General features: G+C 38.2%; 1 protein-coding gene across 2 annotated transcripts in view; it reads left to right on the top strand.

The window, feature by feature from the left end:
• Window positions 1-21,765, top strand: part of MYBL2 (MYB proto-oncogene like 2) — a 779,549-nt gene that overhangs the window by 749,580 nt on the left and 8,204 nt on the right. For both annotated transcript variants that reach the window (XM_044090138.1, XM_044090137.1), the window contains one exon: window positions 4,806-4,940. In XM_044090138.1, coding sequence (XP_043946073.1) covers window positions 4,806-4,940 — 135 coding nt within the window. The remainder of the gene's footprint in view (window positions 1-4,805; window positions 4,941-21,765) is intronic.

Below are 21,765 nucleotides of genomic sequence, written 5' to 3'. Positions count from 1 at the left end.
ACAAAGGTCCCATGTAATTCCAGCATGGAGTTAGGAAAGCCTACATTAAGAATACTGGACTGCTGTTAAAAACACAAACCAGGAATAAGACAAGGAGGGTGGGATAAAACTGTAATGTTGTCATTTACTGTTGCAGTGGCCACTTTTCATTACGTTCAGGTATATAATAAGCACACTCGTCTGCTCGATTAAAGCTGCCCGACTGTACTGTGTGACTATTACGTGTGGAATGGCTTCCCTTCATTGAAGGTTGTTTGACAGGGGCCCGGCAAGCAGCATAAAAACTTACTGTTAATCATTAGCGGACCCGAGTTCGCTGTGTATGCAACCTAACCGAAAAGCCGAAAGACACACACACACTGATGCACATCTTTATACAGTTGTTTCTCTAACACGTTGTTTTCTTAAGCAACGTTTACAGAATAGGGTCATTTCCACGCATCATCATTGCTATTGGTGGTTTTGCAGTGTGTGTTCATGGTACAAACATATTTTATTCTACTTTTATGCTTTCACAGGCAGCTTCCAGTTATGTTCTGTCAATTTAACTTTTTGCGGTTGGTGCACATTTACCACCTCCCTAATGAGAATGAAGGGTGATGCTTTATCATCTACCCAAATGTTATGAGCTTATTTTAAAGTGATTCCTTCTGCAGAAGATAGCATAGCTATACTTTAATACAACAGCAGATCTTTGAGGAGCGATCACTGTAATGATATTCTCTTACCATCTGCTGCTATTTACTAAGGAAATCTTTTAATTTCCTGTGTATCAAGGATGTTTTCTTAGCAATACTTTACATGTCACTACCCTAGTGGGGGTGACTACATTAGTGTCAAATTTTTACAGTGATGGATTTCAGTTGTCATATAATTCCCACTTAAACATTACTGTATCCAATATAAGTTTTCTGTTGTGGCTAAAGAATTAGGATTCTATCACATCAGTATCTCTTGATATTCCTTTACATTCTGTATGCAAAGTTCATATTTTTTTGCATATGTAACTAGTGCTGTTTCTGTATCACATCTGTCCATCCATCCTTCTGAAGTAACTGCGCCTCAGGGAAGTAAAGGGAATGCACACTGTTTTGGGGGTGTATAAATAAACCACGTGCATAGATACCTTCAATATTTTTCAGTATAAGGCTTGCACTGGTACCTACACAGACATTCTCTGGTGATTTATCTGATTTTTTTTTTTTTTACATGATCCTGATTACAGTACTTAGTTGGCACTTTTGGGTGTTTTGGGCTTAATTTTTTTTTTCAGAAGGTGTACTATTGTTTTCTCCTTTGTCTTCAGCAGGTAAGTTTTAATACTTGCCAGAAACAAAGAATAAAATCCCCAAGGAAAAAACTGTGCCTGCAAGCAAAAGACCAATGTAGTTGAAGAAAACAAGGCACAGAAACACAACTGAAAGCATAAAAAGTTTGAAAGTTTAATAAGGTAAGCACTTTCACACCAAATGCTAGTGCTTCATCAGACCATATAAAAAAACTACATCCGCAATCACTGCTAATATATTCACATGGATTCAAAACAACCAATGAAAGTCAAGAAGGAAAAAAACCTGACATCGACTTACTATTTAAAGAGACGTTGTGCTTTTAATACAGGCTTAATAGAAACCCTGTCATTTAGACCTGGGTATTTATCAGCTTGCCATAATATAATCCAGTGCAATTCTCTGGTTTCAGTAAAGTTTTTAATATCACCACCACGTATATTTTCAAAAATAATTTTAATAACTTGAAATTTAAAGCAGTGTTCATTCTCATTCTTTATACAATGTCTAGCTAATGCATTCTTAGTGTCGCCATTCCTGATGCAATAAATATGTTCCCTGACACGTTCCATCAGTGACCTTTTGGCTTTTCCTACATAAAAACAGCGACAAGCTGCAGATGTCACTAAATAAATCAGATTCCTGGTGCGACAGTTAGCTGCAACTTCAAACTTGTACTCTAGACAAGTAACTGGATGAGGAAAACATGCTGATGTATCAATAAACATACAGAAATTGCATGTGAGGCATTGACTAGTGCTCGTCAGGCCAACACCATGTCCACTTTCCTTTTGCATGACATTTTTATAACAAAGGTGTCTTTTAAGAGATTTCTTATTCTTAAAGACAAAATTCGGCCTATGGCCAATGACCGCTGTGATATCATTGTCGAAATTCAATAAGGACCAATTTGATTTAATAATATTCAATATATCAGTCATATCACTGGTACAGAATAGAGATGGGGACAAATAATTTTTATTACTAGCAACTTGAGAAGACTTTGCCTCAAAAACTTGATTTGAAAAATATGGTTTTGCCTTATTTTCTCTATGTATAGCTGCCATACAAATGCTTCTTTCAATTTCACACATTTTGTACCCCCTTTTCATGAAATTAATTCTTAAGCATCTGGACATCTTTCCTAAAAGCATCAGCACAGTTACTGAGTGGAGACATTTTCATAGTTTGACCTTTGATAACATTACAGAATATATGACCAGGATGCATGCTATCCCTATGCAGGATAGCATTTCTTCTACAGGGTTTTCTATACATATTTTTTTGTTATAAAAATGTCATGCAAAAAGAAAGTGGACATGGCGGTGGCCCGACAGGTACTAGTCAATGCCTTACATGCAATTTCTGTATGTTTATTGATATATCAGCATGTTTTATTGACCCGGTTACTTGTCTAGAGTGTAAATTTGAGGTTAAAGCTAACTGTCTCACTAGGAATCTGTCGCTGTTATGTAGGAAAAACCAAAAGGTCACTGATGGAACGAGTCAGGGAACATATTTATTGCATCAGGAATGGCGACACTAAGAATGCATTAGCTAGACATTGTATACAGAATGAGAATGAACACTGCTTTAAATTTCAAGTTATTAAAATTATTTTTGAAAATATATGTGGTGGTGATATTAAAAACTTTACTGAAACCAGAGAATTGCACTGGATTATATTATGGCAAGCTGATAAATACCTAGGTCTAAATGACAGGGTTTCTATTAAGCCTGTATTAAAAGCACGTCTCTTTAAATAATAAGTTGATGTCGGGTTTTTTTCCTTCTTGACTTTCATTGGTTGTTTTGAATCCATGTGAATATATTAGTAGTGATTGCGGATGTAGTTTTTTTATATGGTCTGATGAAGCACTAGCATTTGGTGTGAAAGCGCTTACCTTATTAAACTTTTAAACTTTTTATGCTTTCAGTCGTGTTGCTGTGCCTTGTTTTCTTCAGCTACATAAGTTTTAATACTGTTGAGATAATACATGTCTCTTATTAAATAGCACTGGCACTTTTGCCGACTGCATGTCTTTTATTTTATTCCCCACTCTCTCTCCTCTCTCTCTTCTTCTTCTGTCAATTGCTTCGTCTGGTGTGAAAGATTGGTACAATGTTCTCTTATGTAGTCTTTTATAGATCCTTGTTAAGGTTTCAGCACAGTTTTGGTGCCATTGACTCGCTCAATAACCATGGCTGTATATAGAAGTTGTGCGTCATTTCCCCATCTTTTGTAGCTTATATTTATATTTTTTTCATTTGTTTTGTCCAGTACAAATCCCTTGAATACTAAGCTGTAAATTTCATGTGATATTTTCCAGAGTAGTGATATCTGCTGTTTTGTATTAATTCGTTAATATCTACCAACAGTTAGATAATTAAATGTCAGAAAATCTTTTCAGCTGGACAGGAACATCAGCTTTCTGCATTTTTATTTCAGCAGTATTTTTTTCTCCATAACCCTTTTTCTTGTGGTTGGTCCGTGCTATATATTTTAATTTCCCTTTATCAATTGTCATTATTCTAAACATCAGGTGCAACCCAGTACCAGAAATTACACTGCATTTGTTATTCATTTTATTTTATTCCACCCCCCTTCTTTCTTTTAACCCTTTATTCCTTAAAATCCCTCACTTTCACTTGCTTTTTAATTTTCTTCCCTTTTAATCTCCAGTACATTGCTGTGTTTATTCTTTTATTCCAACACTCCCATTTCTTTTTAGGAAACTTACTGGGTGCTTAATTATTACCCACTCTTTTTCCTTTCATTTCCTCCATTTTGTTATTCGTCCTCCACAGTCTGCTCTTAGTTTGTTCTCCATTTCCTTGTTATCCATATTTTTGCTATTAGCAACAGACGTGCTATAAAAGTTTTCATGCGTCCCTTTATATGTAGCGTGTCTACCCAACTTAAACAGAGGTTTCTCTGTTTCATGTCATTCCTTTCCTAAAATTCTCTAAAATTTATCAGAAGTTATTTTGTTATATTTAATATGCTTAATATTTGCACTGAGTATCACAAATTCAGTATAGTGATTGTTACCAAACTAAAGCACTTTTGTCCCCCTCAAAACACATGCACACACACAATGCAGTTTGCATTTTCCTTCCCTGCATTTCTTGACCGAATAATTTACTTTTTAACTCTTTCAGCCCTGGTATTCCTGTTGATCTTCTACTCGGCAGTGATATGGGGAAAAGATGGGAGAACCATTAGTGTCTGTATTTTGTGTAAATATAGGAGGCTTTTTTACCCAAATGCTCTGGTATGTTTTACTTTGTCAATTTTTCCCACCTCAGATTCTTCACCAGAAGGTGATATTAAGGCTTTAATACATACTGCTGCTGTTAGGTGCAGAGATGCAGCAAATGGTAGGTATATATCCTCTGAGAGTGGGCCATTGTCAGAAACCATGCTTGGTCGTCTGAGATGATGTCAGTCTGATTAGTCTTGAGACAGTTGTCTTTGAAACGTTTCTTCTAATACTGGTGTTTCCTTTTACGTAGTCTGAAAGCTTCCTTTCTCACTCATTGAACACATCTGGGTCTTCAGGTCACAAGGACAACAGCATAATGAACAAAGGGTTTGTGCAGCCGAAGACTGAAAATAGTTTTTCTAAGAAACTGTCCCACCCAAAGACGGTAAGTTATGCTTTGCAGCATGTGAAGCTCTTGATCTGATATTTAACTGTATAGTAACACAGCTCATTCTATTGCCTGAACAGATTATCACCAAAAAGTGCATTTTGAATTTCAGTTTGAGTCCGACTTGTCTTAGAGTAGGTGGTGCCATCTATATTTCTCTTTGTCTGTAATGCATTTGGTTTCTGTAAGCTTGTAACTATGAATTTGCATAGTGTGTTCCATTCTAGTTTGGGATGTAAACAATTTGTATGGGCGCTTACACATTCTGTTTGTTGATATTCATTTTCTTGACTAATATTTTTTATTATATTTTTATTGTTTTTAATTCTCATTGATTTCTGCAATGCTTATCTTATTCAGTTGGCTTTAGGTTATAGCATTTCAGTTGGTGTTATAGTCTGGTTGTGGTTTTGCGACTGCTGAGTATGTGCTTCCTGTTTGGCAGGTTGTACATATTTGGACGTAACAGTAGTCGTGACTTTTGTCATGGAGTATATTCAGTTTTTCAATGAAGTTTTCTGCTTAGGTGTGCTTATTGTTTTTAGAGAGTTGTGTTGTATAGATACCCTTGTTATTCCACTGGGTGTTGCATTTGATTTTTTTTTTCTGTTTAGTTGTGTATTAATACATCAACAATTATAGAGGTAGCTTTCTTGATCTGATGCTGTCCTTTTCATTCTTCCTCAATGTATGGATTTGAATCCGACCCAGCTCTCGAACTCCTCCCTCTACCTATAATGCCCTGTTCCAACATCATTGTCTCAGATCTCTTTTGCAGCATTCATGAACAAATGCAAGTTTCTTTCTCAAACATTACTAGAGATATTTTGTGAGTTATTTATTTTTTTGGATATAGTATAACTTTATCTTAGTTTAAATTATCTATCCTCCCTCCTAGTTTTCTCACAGGACATTAAGACTTTTCCGCCTTTTATCTTCCTACTTTTCTCGCTAAGTAGTAAATTTGTATTACCATTGTTTGTATATCAGCTTACCCTTTGCTCACCAGGGTCTTTCTTTAGATTATCAATGGTAATTAAAACTCTTCCTTTCACATAACCCCCCCCCCCCCCCCAAAAAAAAAACTTTTCTTGTAGTTTATTCTTGTTGTTTTACTTTTTTGGATACCCAACGTGTCAGGTAAACCAACAGGTTTTACGAAATGCATTTCTTGCAGGTATAAAATCCCAAATTCAGATGCCCACGTGGAGTGAGAGTACTGTCTTTGAGCCGGGCACTTGGACACTGCTTGTAAGATCTACTCCACCTTTAACACAAGAGCCCTGGCATACAGACATAAACTTATTCTAAGGGGATCTTTCCCTGCTACATCTTATTCAGGGGCTAAACCTCTCCAAAAACTAGCAAATCTGCTCCTGTGGAGCACAGGAAACTCTCCACTCAGAAGTTGCCCCAGGTCTTCGTCGAAGCCACTGTTAAAAAGCAGAAAAACTTCAGATCTGACACCATCAGATCCAAAGACTGGACACACTGATCCAACTCCATCGGATCCTAAGGCTTCGGCTCCTACAGTTATAACAGTAAGTCCTACAATACCACCCTCTTATCTGAAGCTGGGTACTTCATGTAGGAATATTACTGCAGAATTTGCTGTAAAGCCAATTTCGCCCACCCTGCCTTCCCAATTGCTTCAGACTCCAAAGAAACATTCCAGACCCCCATCCACTACTTTGTCTAGGTCCTCCAGAAGCTTATTGGAAGTGGATGTGGTAGGATGATGCATACATTTTTCAGAGCTCAGATCCAGATGGGGGCATTACCCAGCTCCGTCCCTTATTGGATCCGCGAGTATGCCTCCCACGTTGAAAACCATCTTATCTCCTTCTCTGATCCATCCAGTGGTTTTGAGAGTCCCAGGATCATTAATCCCTAAGAGATCCGGTGTTGGAACCGAGGAGAGCTTCCTCCTCCATTCTGACTATATCTTTGGCTAGTTTTGCTCTGATATCCTCAGATCAGAATGGGTCTCTGAGCCTAAGTGTCAGTATCTGATCCGAGGGGATAGATTAAGCTCCCAATTTTGTTGGATCCATCCCTTCCCCTCAGATCTGGTTCCACCTTTAAGGCGCTGATGAAAGGGAGGTTGAGGCCTGCTTTCTTTGTGAATTTCGACTCCTAGAGGGTGGGTCAAAGCTTCTCCGAGTCCATCAGCTTTGAAGGTAGTGGAAAAGACTTTTTCCTCTCTACAAAGAGAACTGTGTCCTCATTTTTTGGATCTTACCCCTTTTCTCTCATACTGTTCTGAGCTCTGAATCTATCAGACCTACTCCAAAGGGACAGCCAGTTTCAATACGTGTCCAACTAGTTCCATTAGAGGAACTTCCCCTCTGTTCTGACACCTCATTTGAACATCCCACAGTGAAGATGCATCAGAAGAGAACATGCAAAAGGAGACACATTGACTCCCTGATGGAGTCTGTCATGGAGGATACTGATTTTTGATGCAAGAGAGGGGCTCCCCAGATCACCACCAGATGGCATCGCCTTTGAAAATATTTTAGAAAGCCCAAAACAAAATAGTGCATGGTCTTCCCAAAACCCCTCACCAGAAGAATCTGTATTTTTGGAGGCATTTGTTTCTAGTCCATCTATGTCTTAGGTTCCCCCCTTGGCTGATGAACTTATTGATTTGGTTTCCCGCTGGGCTTGGAAGGAACTGGCTACCGTTGAACTGATTCCCAAAAGACATGAAACATTTTTAGCCCTGCCAACAGATAGACGCCACTGGAGCAAAGGAGTCCCAGTTGATGCTATGGCTGTGGCGGCAGCCACCAAGAAAGAGCTAGAAGAACAAAGGTCTGCTGTCCATCTGCGAAACAGAGAGGGCATTGGACAGATTCAGAAAGCGAGTCTTTGCCTCTGCAATGTTTGCCCTGAGGTCACTAAACTACCTGGCACACTTTACTAGGCTTCATAGAGATTTGACCAAAGAGCTTTCAAATACTAGTGAGTCTGTCCGCAGAGGACAAAAGAACATCCTCACAACTGGTCAATCTGTTATCCATATCAAGCTATTTGATGAGGCTGTTCTCACACACAGCTGAAGGTTCAGGCATTGCCCTTAGGAAGCATGTCTGGATGTGGCTATGCGACTTTGTAAAGCCCTTCAAGATGTCCTTTATCAATGCTCCATTTGATGGCCCTTCTTTGTTTTGGCCATCAGTAAAAAAGATGCTTACCTGAAGCAAACAAGATGGAAAGACTGCCATAGGAATCAAGTTTTCTACCCCTCAACAAACCTTTTCCAGGAATCAGAGAGGCAGTAAGAAGATATAGTTCCAAAAATCTCTGGGACCTTTTCAAGATCTGCATGGTGATAATTCCTCTAGAGGCAGCAGAGGAAGTTCTATTGGAAGATGTTACCCTAGAGGCAGAGGAGATCCGCAGAATCAGGCCTTCAGGGATTCTTCTCCAGACAGATCCTTTCAGCGCTTCTGAAGTGCTGCCTGACTGTTCAACTATAGAGGCAGTCGGGGGGTTGATTGTCCTTCCACCCGGACACCAGGGCAAGTATAACACAAGATTCTTGGGTGATGAGAATAATATCCAGAGGTTGTTGCGTACCATTTTTCCTTCTCCCATCCCACAACAGGAAGAAGCTTCTCAACATTCCACACAGTCAAAGGAAGGCAGCAGCACAAGAAATCCAAAAGCTGGTAGAAAAATAATCATTCAAAAGGTTCCCGCAAACCAAATACGATTCAGAACTTATTTACACTTCTTTTGGTGCCAAAGAAAACAGGGGACCTCTGACTTATTTTGGATCTAAGCAATTTGAATCAGTACGTGAAGAAATCAAAGTTCTGAATGGTCATGGTACAGTCCATCCTACCTTTTCTTCACAAGGACAACTGGATGTGCTCAGTAGATCTTCAGGATGCATACTATCTCAAAATAGGCGATATGGATCAGTGTGGTTTTGCAGAGAGGAGGGAAACATTTGACAGCATTAACAGACACTGATGATCCAGAGGGAAGCAGAAAGTTAAGAAAATGCCACTGTTGTTGGTGGGTCTTGATGCAGAGAAAGTATTTGACAGAGTAAGTTGGGACTTTATGAGCAGAGCAATGGAAGCATTTGCATTCCCTGATAAAATTATAAGGTTGATTAGGAGGATATGTGAGGGACTGAGACAAAAAATAAAGTGGGTGGGGTCCTCTGTGATCATTTCTGCTTGAGCAGAGGAACCAAGAAGGAGTATTCTCTCTCCCCCTTATTATTTGCATTATATTTAAAACCATTGGCAAAGAAAATAAGGGACTCAGAAATTCAAGGATATAATTGGTATAGTAGTCAAGAAAACCCGACTCTATTTATAGATGAGATTATTTTATACCAGACAAAACCCAAACCAGAAAGGTGTATTACAGTGCTGTGGAACATCTTGAGGGAGTTTCAAATCTTTTTGGGTTACAGAATTAATGAAGCTAAAACAAAGGCAATAGTGGTAAATGTACCCACATATGAATTGGTTCAGCAAAATCCATACTTATGGGGACATGATAAAATGAAGTATTTAAGAATATGGATTAAAAATGATTCGTGTGGCAGCTAAGGATATGTTGGAAGAGACTAAAAAGATAATTCAAAAGCTGAGAAAATGGAAGCTGTGTTATATGGTTAGTCATAGTGAGATACAAGCAGTTAAAATGTTTTTAGTCTTTTAATATTATACACAGGTCAGGCCAAGCATATTTTTATCAACCAGAGGAGAAGCTGTGGATAGCAATTAATAAAGAGCTGAAGGATTTTATCTTGGAGGGGAAGATGGCAAGAATCTAGAGGAATAGTGGAATAAGCTTATTCTTCCAATACAACAGGGCAGATTGAGATTACCCGATTTGAAGAGGTATTTCAGAGCAACACAGTTTAAGGCTGCTATACATAGCCCAAGCAGAAAACTGTAATTTAAAGTGGAAAGAGGTGATGATAAAAAGGGGACAAGATCAATAAACAATGAGAGACTGGGATTTTGGATGCAGACCTGTAAGGAGAATAGCAATAATCCTACAGAAAGTACTAAGAACAAAGCCAACATGGGAATGGAAAAAGGAGTTTCTGCCAATAGAGATGACTGCAATTACAGATACAGACAGTAGGCAAGAGGGAACTGGAATTTCTTGTAGAAAACTGGAAAAGGAACCAAGTTACTGGAAGCAAATAACTAGAGCGGGAAGGATGATAGAATGGGAAAATGCCAGGAACTTATTTGGACAGCAGGTTAGAAATTGCCTTCCATATCAAAGATTGATATGAGAATATAATCAAAGAGAAAGAAATAGGGGGATCCTTAGTGAAAGACTAGCACAGGTAGAGTGGTTTAGTACAGTCTAGAACAGAAGTCACTGTTAAGAAAGGACTAATTAGTAGAGCATATAAAATATCGCATGATAACTATAAAAATCAATCGGAGGAGGTTATAAAGGATTGCGAAGAGAGATTGGATAAACAATCCACAAAGAAACAATGGGAGGATGTATGTACATCTCCCAAATATGCAGCAATTCTAGGAGATTTAGGATCTTTGGAAGTCTTTACATAGGTATTTTTATACCCCAAGTAGACTCCAAATAATTTTTCCTCAGGTAGACAGCAAATGTTGGGGGTGTGATGGGGAAGAAAGAAGTAACTGGGAGCATATTTTCTAGGAGTGTAATTAGCTGGCAGACTTTAAAGATTCCCTGCAGACTGCTCTGTCAGAGACACTGTGTGAGCAAATTGGTATAACAAAGGAAATTATTTATTTTGAGCTGTGATATAGAATTGGAATTGCTTAGACATAGAAAGGCTCGTTGAGTTTAATTATGATGGCTGCCAAAAAACAGCAAATACTAGAAAAGGGAAATCCAAAGTTTAAACCAACTTTACTGGAAGTAGAGAATATAGTAACAGAGAACTGGAATTGGGATCTTTAGCAAAGGGTAGGAGCAAATTACATAGGAAAAAATGTGACGTGTGGGATGAATACATGCAGAGGGAGGAACGAGGTGTGAAAGAAGGCAGAGATTCAATGAGTTATGTAATAGTTGACTGACAGTGACTCGATATATTATAAGTGATGTATAATGTTTGCAGCTGCAGTTGTGTCTGGATGGTTTGTAATAAATAATGCTTGCAACTGTGATTTTGTATGGTTTATTTTCATTTATATAAATGTAAGATTGCCAGTGTCATCCATGATAATTTAGTAAAGATGTTTCTAGTTAAAAAAAAAAGATAAATCAAAAATTAGCTTTTCAAAAAGAAAAAAGAAAAAAAAAACAAGACAGGTGATCCTGAAGACATTTGCACTTTCGGCTGGAAACCAGTCATTACCAATTCAGAGCTCTGCCCTTTGGACTCACCACAGCCCCCAGCATAGTTGCCAAGTGCATGGCAGTGGCAGCAGCTCATTTGAGACTGAAAGTATTCCAAGTGTTTCCATACATATACGACTTAATCCTCACTGCCCTCTCCAAGCATCTCCTTCTGCATACCAGGGACTATTTGCTCCAGATTTGCAAATCATTGGATATAACAATAAATCATGGCAAATCAGACCTCATGCCAGTCCAGAGCATGGAGTTCATTGGTTCAGTTCCAGATGGACAACACAAGTAGCATTTCTATCTTCTCATCATATTTCCACTATCAAAAGCCAGGTTCATCTTCTCCTTTCCCATCTGTCTCCGGCATGGTCAGTACTTAATGCACTGGGTTCCATGGCACTAGCCATAGTACTACCACCTTTACATGTTTCTTAGTGTGTTTTCCAGTGGACTGCAGCTGTACAGTGGTCCATTCTGCATCAATCCCCCATCCTTTCCAGTCAAGCTTACTCCAGTTTGCAAACGACACACACACTAGTGGATCCAGTCAGACGATCTTCATCTAGACACACCTTTTGTTCTATGAACCCCAATGGCCACAGTGACCATGGACGCTTCTCAACTGGTGTAGGGGGCATTTCTTGGGGAGAATGGTCCAAGACATGTGGTCCCCACAAGAGACCAATTTGCATATCATGTTCTAGAGATGAGAGCAATCCTATTTGCGTTTCAGACTTTTGAAGATGCTTTCCCTTAGGGACTGTTGCAGTTCAGACTGACAACTTGTTTGTAGTCTGGTACATCAACAAACAAGGAGGAACTGGATCTTATCCCCTTTGCAGAGAGGCCATGAGAGTATGGAAATGGGCAATCTGATCAGACCCCTTTCTTATTATGATGCACGTTCCAGGGAAAATCACAGTATTAGCGGATAGACTTAGCAGGTCCATTTTGATGCCTCACAACTGGTCTGTCAGTCATTTTGTAGTGGAGATAATCTTCTGTTGTTGGGGATGATCTTGCTGTGACCTTTTAACACTTCCCACAACAAGTACTGCAGCAGGTACTTTGTTCTTCTCCCCCTTCAGGGGAAGTCACTGAGAGATGCTATAGTCCATGCATGGCCCTCAGGACTTCTTTATGCTTACCCTCCCCTTCCCTTAATTCCCAGATTTTTACAGAAAGCAAGTCAACTGAAGAGCTCAGTAATCCTCATTGCCCCTTTCTGGCCTCGACACGTATGGTTCCCCTTTCTTGCAGTCTTGCCTTTATTATCCTCCACAGACACCAGAGCCAACTCTGAATTTCCTTTCTCGTTCATCAGGGATCCAACATCCCAACATACAGGCCCCTCAAACTAACTGCATGGTTTCTCCACTCACAGTAATATTTAGACAGCCAAGGCAGTCTTCCCCTGTACATGACATTATTTTGGCTCAGCGTAGCTGGGGACGCTGTCCCATATGTTGAGGATGAGTGAAAAGGATAGCATCAGATTTAAAAGTTATGTATTTACCATAACTAGGGATTTGTGTTGTCCATTTTCATTCCCTCTTCTACAGCTCCCATCCCTTCTTCTATAGGGACATTTTGGACTGTATTGGGAACCTACAGTTCCCAGTTTGAGCCATTCTTTTCTGTCAGTTATACCAGTCTCATTTAACTATAGGGATATAGAGTAACAAACTCAATCTGAGACGGTGGGAATAGGGCATTATGGCTAGAGGGAGGAGCTCGAAAGCTAGATCCAAAGTCTGAAATATGTGGCTGAGTCAGATCAAAGGGTCTAATCCAAACCAATATGTTGAGGAAGAATGAAAATAGGCAACACAGATACCTAGTTATGGTAAGTAAATAACTTTTAATTCTGCTGGGAGATGCAATTTATGCCCCTCCCCCAATTATGTAGCCCCTTGTTTTTTTGTTAAAAAAAGATTTGTTGCTGTTTTCAATACATATGTTAATAATCATATTTATGTCCTACAGATGGCTGCATAGCTGACAGTTATAAAAGTCATATTCTACCCTCAACTGTGTGAGCACTTAAGTGCAGTTTAAGAATAAAAATGGCACACACTGAAAATCCTTGTATTTGCAAGATGTATATGTGTGTGTGTGTGTGTGTGTGTGTGTGTGTATATATATATATATTTTTTTTTTTTTGCGCGGGGAGAGAAGGTCCAACCTTGCTGCTCCCTTTGATGGTGTTGATGAATCCTCACCACCGCGATCACCTTTACTTTTGAGATCATTATATCTTACAGTACAGGGAATTCCCCAGATGCAATCATCTCAAAAGTGGTGTATGTTACACAGGATCATTAGCTAGTGTCTACGCATGTGAGAGTCAGACAAGCCCTGTTCCTGTTACAGGCTGTCAATAATTAAAGATAAATGAAGTTAAAAAAGCTACAGCATTCAACAGTGGAAAGAAACCTGTTTCATGTAGCTTTGTTCTTGTTGGTCCTCTGACGGAATTTTTACTCTAGGATGTCTGTGAAGCTTATTACTTTACCTGCAGGTGACATAAACAACTGGATTTCACATGATACCTTCATGCACTGGAGAGATTTAACCACTTCTTTAAATAAGGATGAACAAAACACCACTGTAACTCATTATAAAACAGCATTGTATCCAACCACTGTAAACCATTTAGAATGCTATTTTTAATCATTCTTCTCCTGTGTTGATTTTTAAGTCCTTATGTATAATGTTGGTTGCCATGGTGACTGCTCCCAAAGGAGTGACATTGTCCCATGTCAAGCAGCTTGTCAGTCATCAGCTAACAGAAGAGAGAAGCTGGGTCTTGGAACAGGCAGCACTAAAAACAAATATCAAACTAGTCATTTTTTTATTTTTGCTTCTGTTTTTGACTGTACTATTATTACAGGCCTTTCAGGACATACTGTACTTTCTCATATTTTTTTTTTTTTTGCATTTTAGCATTCTTTTTTGTTTGACTCCATTTAAAAATCCTGTTTTTAAACCACACTATAGTTTTTACCCCACCACTTCCACAAAAAAAAACTATTTTGTTATTTCCCATATGAAGCATTCTTTTATATTTTGATGTACTGTCTTTGAGAATCATGACCATGGGTAATGCATCCCCTTTTGTAAAAAGGGCACCCATATATACCTCGTTAATTTATGTGAAGTAGTTATTTAAAAATGTGACGCTCTTTGATATTCCTTGGTGAGATTCATCCTTTGTCAGTAAGGACAAATGTTGTGGAAGACTTGATGTTTGTATTTGATGCAAGCTTTGACATCACATGTAGGTTTTTTAACTCTCATATTAAATTCCATAACCCTTGGCTGGGGTGCCTTCTGTGCAGAGTCTGCATGCCCTTCCTGTGTTCGCGTGGGTTTCCTCCAGGTGCTCCAGTTTCCTCCCACATTCCAAACAGATGCAGTAGGTGAATTGGACACTCTAAACTGGCTATAGGTGTGAGTGTGCATGCAAGAGATGTGTGACGTGGAATAACTAGCGTGGCAGGACTAACCTCCTGGCGCTGTAAACATTGGCTGTAGATTGTCACTGTTAAAGTGACACCCCAACCCCATGCGCAAAAATGGGAAAACAGGATTGTGGATGGATGAATTACATTTCGCAACCTTAGGTATTATTGTTCCCATAAATTTCATTTATTTGTAGGTAAGTTGCTCTTTCCGTTTACTAAAGATCTGACTTAGTATTTCCTTTACAACATTTACTACTTCAGTTACAGTTTTAGATTTTTGATTTCCATTTTCTAGTAATGCTTTCATGGCTGCCAATAACATTAAACTTAGTAAGGCTTTACTGTGTTGCAATTCAGATCAGATGAAAAGAATTGTTTCCTTATTTACAACTATTTGCTCTACCAATATTTCTATCAAAGTACTCTGTAGGGAATTTTTTAAATCTTCAACCTCATTACAGTGCCAGAATAAACATGTGCCAAATTACCTTGCTCTCTCACCTCAAACCACACTAGCATTTGCTAGATACCTAGAGAAAAAAATTCTATGATATCTGCTGGAGATATAAAAAATACCTATGCATACACTTCCAAGCAAACATCCTAAACTTTCTGGACTTTGTTGCATACATGGAAGCCGTACAGCTGTCCTCCCATTGTTCCTTTACAAATTGTCCTTCCTGTCTCTTCCCAATCTTTTTTAGCCTCCTCTGATTGATTCTTATAATCATGATGCAATATTTTATATGCACTACTAATTTTCATTTTTAACAGCTGCTTCTGCTGCAGACTCAACTAAAAACAGTACCCAAACTGGCCTTTCCCTTACCACTTCCCTATCTCTTTCTGTTTGCCTATTCTCTGATATCAGTCCCTGCTAGAGAAGGCAGACTGTAACCTGCAGTGCAAACATCTACTTAGCATTATTCCACTCTTACTTTTCCACTTCTAGTTATTTTCACCCAAATACCTTGGTTCTTTTGCAAAATTTCTCCAGACCCTTCTTGCATACTTTCTGTATCCCTACTTGCAGTTTTCCTTATTAGCATAATATCTTTTCTCCCTTCTAATGCAGGCTTAGTTCTTGAAATACCTTCTGGTACTTTATGAAAATGTTTTGTACAGTTATTCTCTTCAAGGACCTGCATCCAAAATCCTCCTGTATATATAAACCTTAACTGCATAGTTGTATAGTATTCCTTCAAATCTGGTAATCCTAAACCACCTTACTGTATGGGGAGGATCAACTTATCCCACTTAATTTTTGCTATCTTCCCCTCCCAAATAAATTATTTCAGCTCTTTGTTATTCACAACTTCTCTGGTTGATAAAAATATATATATATATGCCTGACCTGTTTATACTGCTTGTCTATTACTCGTCATATCCATAATTAAGTGCTTCCAGTTTCTCGCTTTTTGAATTATATTTCCTTAGTCTCTTCCTACATAACAGAATCCTTTTTTTAATCTATTTACCTAAGTAGTACTTCTGTCCCCATAAATATGAGTATTGCTGAATCAATTCTTGTGTTTGCATGGTTTACTGTCATAGCCTTTGTTTTATCTTCATTAATTTTATATCTTGAAAACAAAAATAATTGCACCAGACCAATTGACTTCACTTTCAAATAAATAATGATTTTATGAGCTTGCCACAAAATAAATGTCATCTAGGTATCTAACGTATAATTTTATAAATTTTTTCTAAAATTGCTTTCTAAAACAATTTTATTTTCCCATTCTAATAAAACTAAATTTGCTTAAATAGGAGCACATAGTGCTTCCATGGTTACTCCTTTTATCTGTTTAAAATATTCCCCCTCAAAAAAAAAAAAAAAAAAATTATTGTCTAACACCAAGCTCATAAAATCATTAAATGTGTTGTGTCTGTATCTAAAAGTTTAACTGGTGCAAAAAAGTGTGTTGTGATGATGTAGATGTGTTTACGGAAATGTTTTTATAGATTTTAGATTGAGTAGTATTGTTTTAAAACTTAATTGATCAGTGTTAACCGCTTTAATTGCTTAACTGACTTTGTTATAAAAGTTCAGTCTTGTCTTAGCTTTTCTGATTCTGATGAAGTCCAGGTATACAGATGAAAGCACTTAGTTATTAAAATTTATTTTTTTTATGCAAGGTGGTTTTATTTATTTGAAAGTGAAGTCCATTGGTCCTCTGCAATTATTTTTATTTTACTTAGTTATTTATTGTAGTTTGGCACACATTTTTGGAAAACAATTGTCTCAAAGTGTTCCACAATGCCGACATGTCCTTTTGTGGGTTTTATAAAGTATAAAATAAGGGTCTACTTTAGTTCAGCGAACAATCTGATGATCGAATGCTGTTCGTTTGAACACTAAGTGTCGAACCAGCAAAATAGCGAACGGCCGGAACAGCAAATTTTTTCCCAGGTAAAGAAATCACTGGGCCGTCCGTCCGGGTTGCGCTGTTACTTCCACTATAGTGCGATCTCGGAGTTGGTATATTTAAGTAGGGGGGTGTGGGTAGCACAGCCCCCCACTTTATTTAGTGTTTTTTTTCAGGGGGGGCAGCATTTTTTTTTCCCCCTGGGAAGAAAATTGATGTTCTGGTTGTTCACTGTTTTGAGTATTCGAGATGTAGGGGTCGATATAACAATGTCCGATCATCTGATCGTTCCTTGTTATAATATAGACCCTAAAATAATATCATCTGCAAACAAAGATAACTTTTTCTTGATTGTCATACCATTTATTTTATTTGACATTTGTTGACTGGGATAGTCTGACTGAGCAAAACCCTTTTTCAGCGGAGGCCCAGGGAGAAAAGCTCCACAGTGTAAAGAATAATTACAAAATTGAGAAGAGATACAGAAAAAATATACAATATAATACAGCCATCACAGTTTTCTTACAAGATACTGGTAATTTCCTTTATATCTTTGACTCAGAGTCCTTTATTTTTTTTTTGCCAGTGACTCTAAATATAAATAAAGGGGAAAGAGCACACCCCTGCCTTTTGGAAAGAAGCCCTGTCATCTTAATTCTTTCCTCTGTCCCTTCAAATATCTTCCTAATTAACCTTATTTTCTAATGGAGAATATAAATGCTGCCATTACCCTACTCATAAAATCCCAAGCCAACTCTCATCAGATCTTTGTCTGCATCAAGACCCTTCAGCAGTAGCAGTGGTTTTTTGTTTTTTTTTTTACAAGTAGCTTCCCTGTGGATTGTCATTGTTCTATTAATGTTTCAAATATTTTTCTCCCTTCCAGAAAATCGCATTGATCCATATCTATTAATTTTTGTAACACTTTTGCCATTCTGTCAGGTTAGACATAAACACTTTATAATCATGGTTTAAATTTGAAATGGTTCTATCTGAAGCTGGGTCTGAAAGTTGTTTACACCCTTTCGGTAATACAGCCATCACAGTTTTCCTACAAGATGCTTGGTAATTCCCTGTCTTTTAAAGTGCTGTCTGAACCTTCCAGATCTTTATAGCTTTCTTCCCTCACAACTTCCTAACTTCCACAGGAATACCACCTATTCCCTAGACACATCAATGTTCATTGATTTATACATCACAGTTTTTATCTCCTCTTTTCCTGTCTTGGTTATTAATTGTTGAACGTCATCATCTTCTAACCTTGGCATAATTAAGTGTTCCATAAATATTGATATAATATGATTTTCTTACAGTCCCCTGCTTTATATAGCAAACATAACATTTCTGAAATATCTCTAATTACTTCAATGGGATCCTTAGTTACATTTCTTGTCATAGGCACCCTAAGTTTGATGACAACCTTTTTGACTTTTGGTTGCTTAAGTAGTTGTGCTAAAAGCTTTTGTGCTTTGGAGTTATCAAAAATAGTTTCTTAACAGAAACCTGTCTAAAGCTGGGCATATTACCAAATACTCCTTTATCTTCCCTTTAGCATTCTGTTGTAACCCTTCTTGCTCTGTGGGATTCCCCTTATTCTGCAGTATTTTAACCTTTATAAACCTCTGTAAGTAATTACTATTACTTATTTCCCACATCTGTTTCTCTTTTATTTCTACAGTTTTTAAACTCCATTTTTTATTTTATCCCACTCATTAGGGAAGAAATTTCTACCTTACCTAATAAATCTCCAGTCATTTCCAATAGCCATTCCTTAAATTCCTGTCTTAAACGGGTAAATAGGAGAATGTAGTGGTGCAATATAGCAATAACCCACACCTGGGTGTGGATAATGCTGGATTTACCCATGGTTGGTGTGGTTTGGTCACGAGGGCGAAGCCTGAGTGGCCAAACAAAGCCAACCGTGTGTAAATTCAGCATTACCCACACCCAGAAATGGGTTATTGCTATTATACAATAACATTATTTAAGAAAAAAAAATAATTACTTTTCTTAAATAATGGCATTGTATAATGCCTCCTTGCTGCCCTTCTGCAGCTGTCTGTGTGTTCTGCGGCAGTTTTGATGTACTGCGCATGCGTATGCCTACGCAGTACATCAGAGCTGTGGGCAAAAGCAATGGAGAAAGCAAGATCTCCGTTGCTTTTTACAGCCTGTCTCGCTATGTTAAATGGGTTTAACCTAGCGAGAGAGCTTTAAAAAAAGTAGCGGAGAATCTCCGTTGCCTTTTTTAAAGCTGTCTCACTAGGTTAAACCCATTTAACATAGCGAGACAGTTTTGAAAAAAGCAACGGAGAAAGCAAGATCTCCGTTGCTTTTTAAAGTATCTCGCTATGTTAAATGGGTTTAACATAGCGAGACAACTTTTAAAAAAGCAACGGAGATGCTCCATGCTTTTTTTTAAAAGCTGTCTCGCTATGTTAAACTCGTTTAACATGGCGAGACAGGTTGTAACAAGCAACAGAGATCTTGTGTTCTCCGTTGCTGTAAAAAAAAAAAAAAAAGAGTTATACTAATGGAAAAAGTCCGGGCGACCGGACCTTTTTCCATTACTATAACTCTGATTTACAACGTGCACGCTGACCAATCAGCATGCACATTTTGGAATATTAATGGGGGGGGTCGTTGTATAATGGGTAGTGTTGCACCCTCACAGCAAGAGTTTTTATGGTTCAGTTCTCAGCAGGGGTACCTTCTGTATGGAGTGTATGCCCTCCCTATGTTCTTCTGGGTTTCCTCTTACATCGTAAAGACATGCATTAGTTGCATTAGTGACTGTATTGTCCATATGTATGACTGCATGTATATGCATGCGTGATATGGAAGAAAAACCTGGCAACCTGCTTTCTTTAGTGACATGAAGCAGGGTCTATGTTTTATAGTTCACCCCCAACCCACCCCCCCACCCCCAATTTTAACACACTCAACAAAATTCCAGTCTTTCTCAGCCACTTCATGCGAAGCCGTATCTGACATGTAACTATATCTATCAGCCACTTTATGCGAAGCCGCATCTCGCATGTAACTCTATATCTATCAGCCACTTCATGCAAAGCCGCATCTCAAATGTAACTCTATATCTAATAGGACTAATGCTTTATACTCTTCCATTTATGCCCTAACTTCAGTGCTGCTGGTTTTCTTCCTGCTTATCTCCATCTTCCAATAACAGCCTCTGGTTCAAATCCAAAGTACTCCTGACTCTTTTAGTCATCTCCTGTGCTTTTTTCTATTATTCAAGCATTTTTCTTTGGAACAATAGAAAAAGTTTCACTGACAGAGACTCTGTAAGGGATTTGTTATTGTCAAACAAATGAGAAGCACTCTCTCTTCTGCTTTTGGCTCACTCTTTGTTGGATAAACTCTATTTCCTGCTTAGCCTGTTCTGATGCAAAAGTGTCTTTGATCCCCAAGAAGAAAAACTATTTTAAAGAGACCTGGCTACAGCAACTTGAATCTCACACCTGCCTGTCAGCATTCCCTGATTGCAGGGGTAAACTTGCCCCTCTTCTCCATGGTGTGCAGTGAATAATCATTTTCCACAAACACTCTGCTTTCCCCCAACAAATCCTGCTCTAGAACACCAGTATAGTTGCTTATTTGTATTTTCATGAAATTAATGCAGTGTGATCCTGCTGAATTTTCTGGTACAGGAGAAAATTTCCATGTTTTCTCTGCGTGCTGTGAGTTCTAACTTTATTTTTTTGGAACTCTTGCTGAGAAGCCTCCTACTCAGCCAGCACAGTATTTTCTTCATTTCATCCTCTGATTTTCCAGTTTTATCTGCTCATCTGAATAGTTAATGCTTCTATTATTTTTTCAGCCTTATGTTATTTGTTTATAATCCTTCAGTGGTTTACTTAAACACCTCTTGAGTACATTCAATTTATTTTTTCCTCATAAGGAAACCACCTCATGTATGAAAACTGAAACTTGAACTGCTTTTTGCTGAACTGCAGCAAGATTCTTCCCAAACAGATTGTTTTTTCTCTCTTTTTCATGTTGATTTCTGTTATGTTCTCCAAATTCCAAATTTCTTTTTTAATGGCTTTCATATTGTACAGATGAATGGTCTTTTGACATGTGCTGCAGTAAGTACTTTGTGCAAGTCCAGCAGTCAGCAATTGTATATATGTTTGTTTAATATTCTTATGTAAAATGTATTCCTTGATATGCAGTAATGTGGTCACTGGTGGCTCAGGAGTGAGCTGGCTACTCTTTGGATATGCTTTGTTATATGGCACTTCTTAGTATGTGCCACTTGAGCATTCCTGAATCTAGAATTTTTCTGAAGAAAAGATACCGCTTCTGACTGGTAGTAAGGAATACCCAAAATCTGTCCTTATGGAGGGTCCTGAATACCCAAACTGTCATTAAGGTGGGTCCTGTCAGAGATCGACTGAGGTGTTTAATTCTTACATGGGGTAATAGGCTGGGCTTGGAATGGGCAAACCAACAAATAAGAGACCAGCATACAGTGGCACCAAACAAATCCTTGATTATAAAAGTGCCCTACGCACAAAAATAGGAACAGACTGGTTTTGGCTTCACATTTAAATAGCCTTCATCAGTGTTGATATCTAATAACTAAGTCATTCTTTATATACATGATTTAGAGGACATGTGACCAGTTAAAGA

Source organism: Protopterus annectens, chromosome 12.part0, assembly GCF_019279795.1.
Source record: "Protopterus annectens isolate FY-2018-M chromosome 12.part0, PAN1.0, whole genome shotgun sequence".
Lineage (NCBI taxonomy): Eukaryota > Metazoa > Chordata > Ceratodontiformes > Protopteridae > Protopterus > Protopterus annectens.
This window is presented reverse-complemented; position numbering and strand designations above follow the sequence as displayed.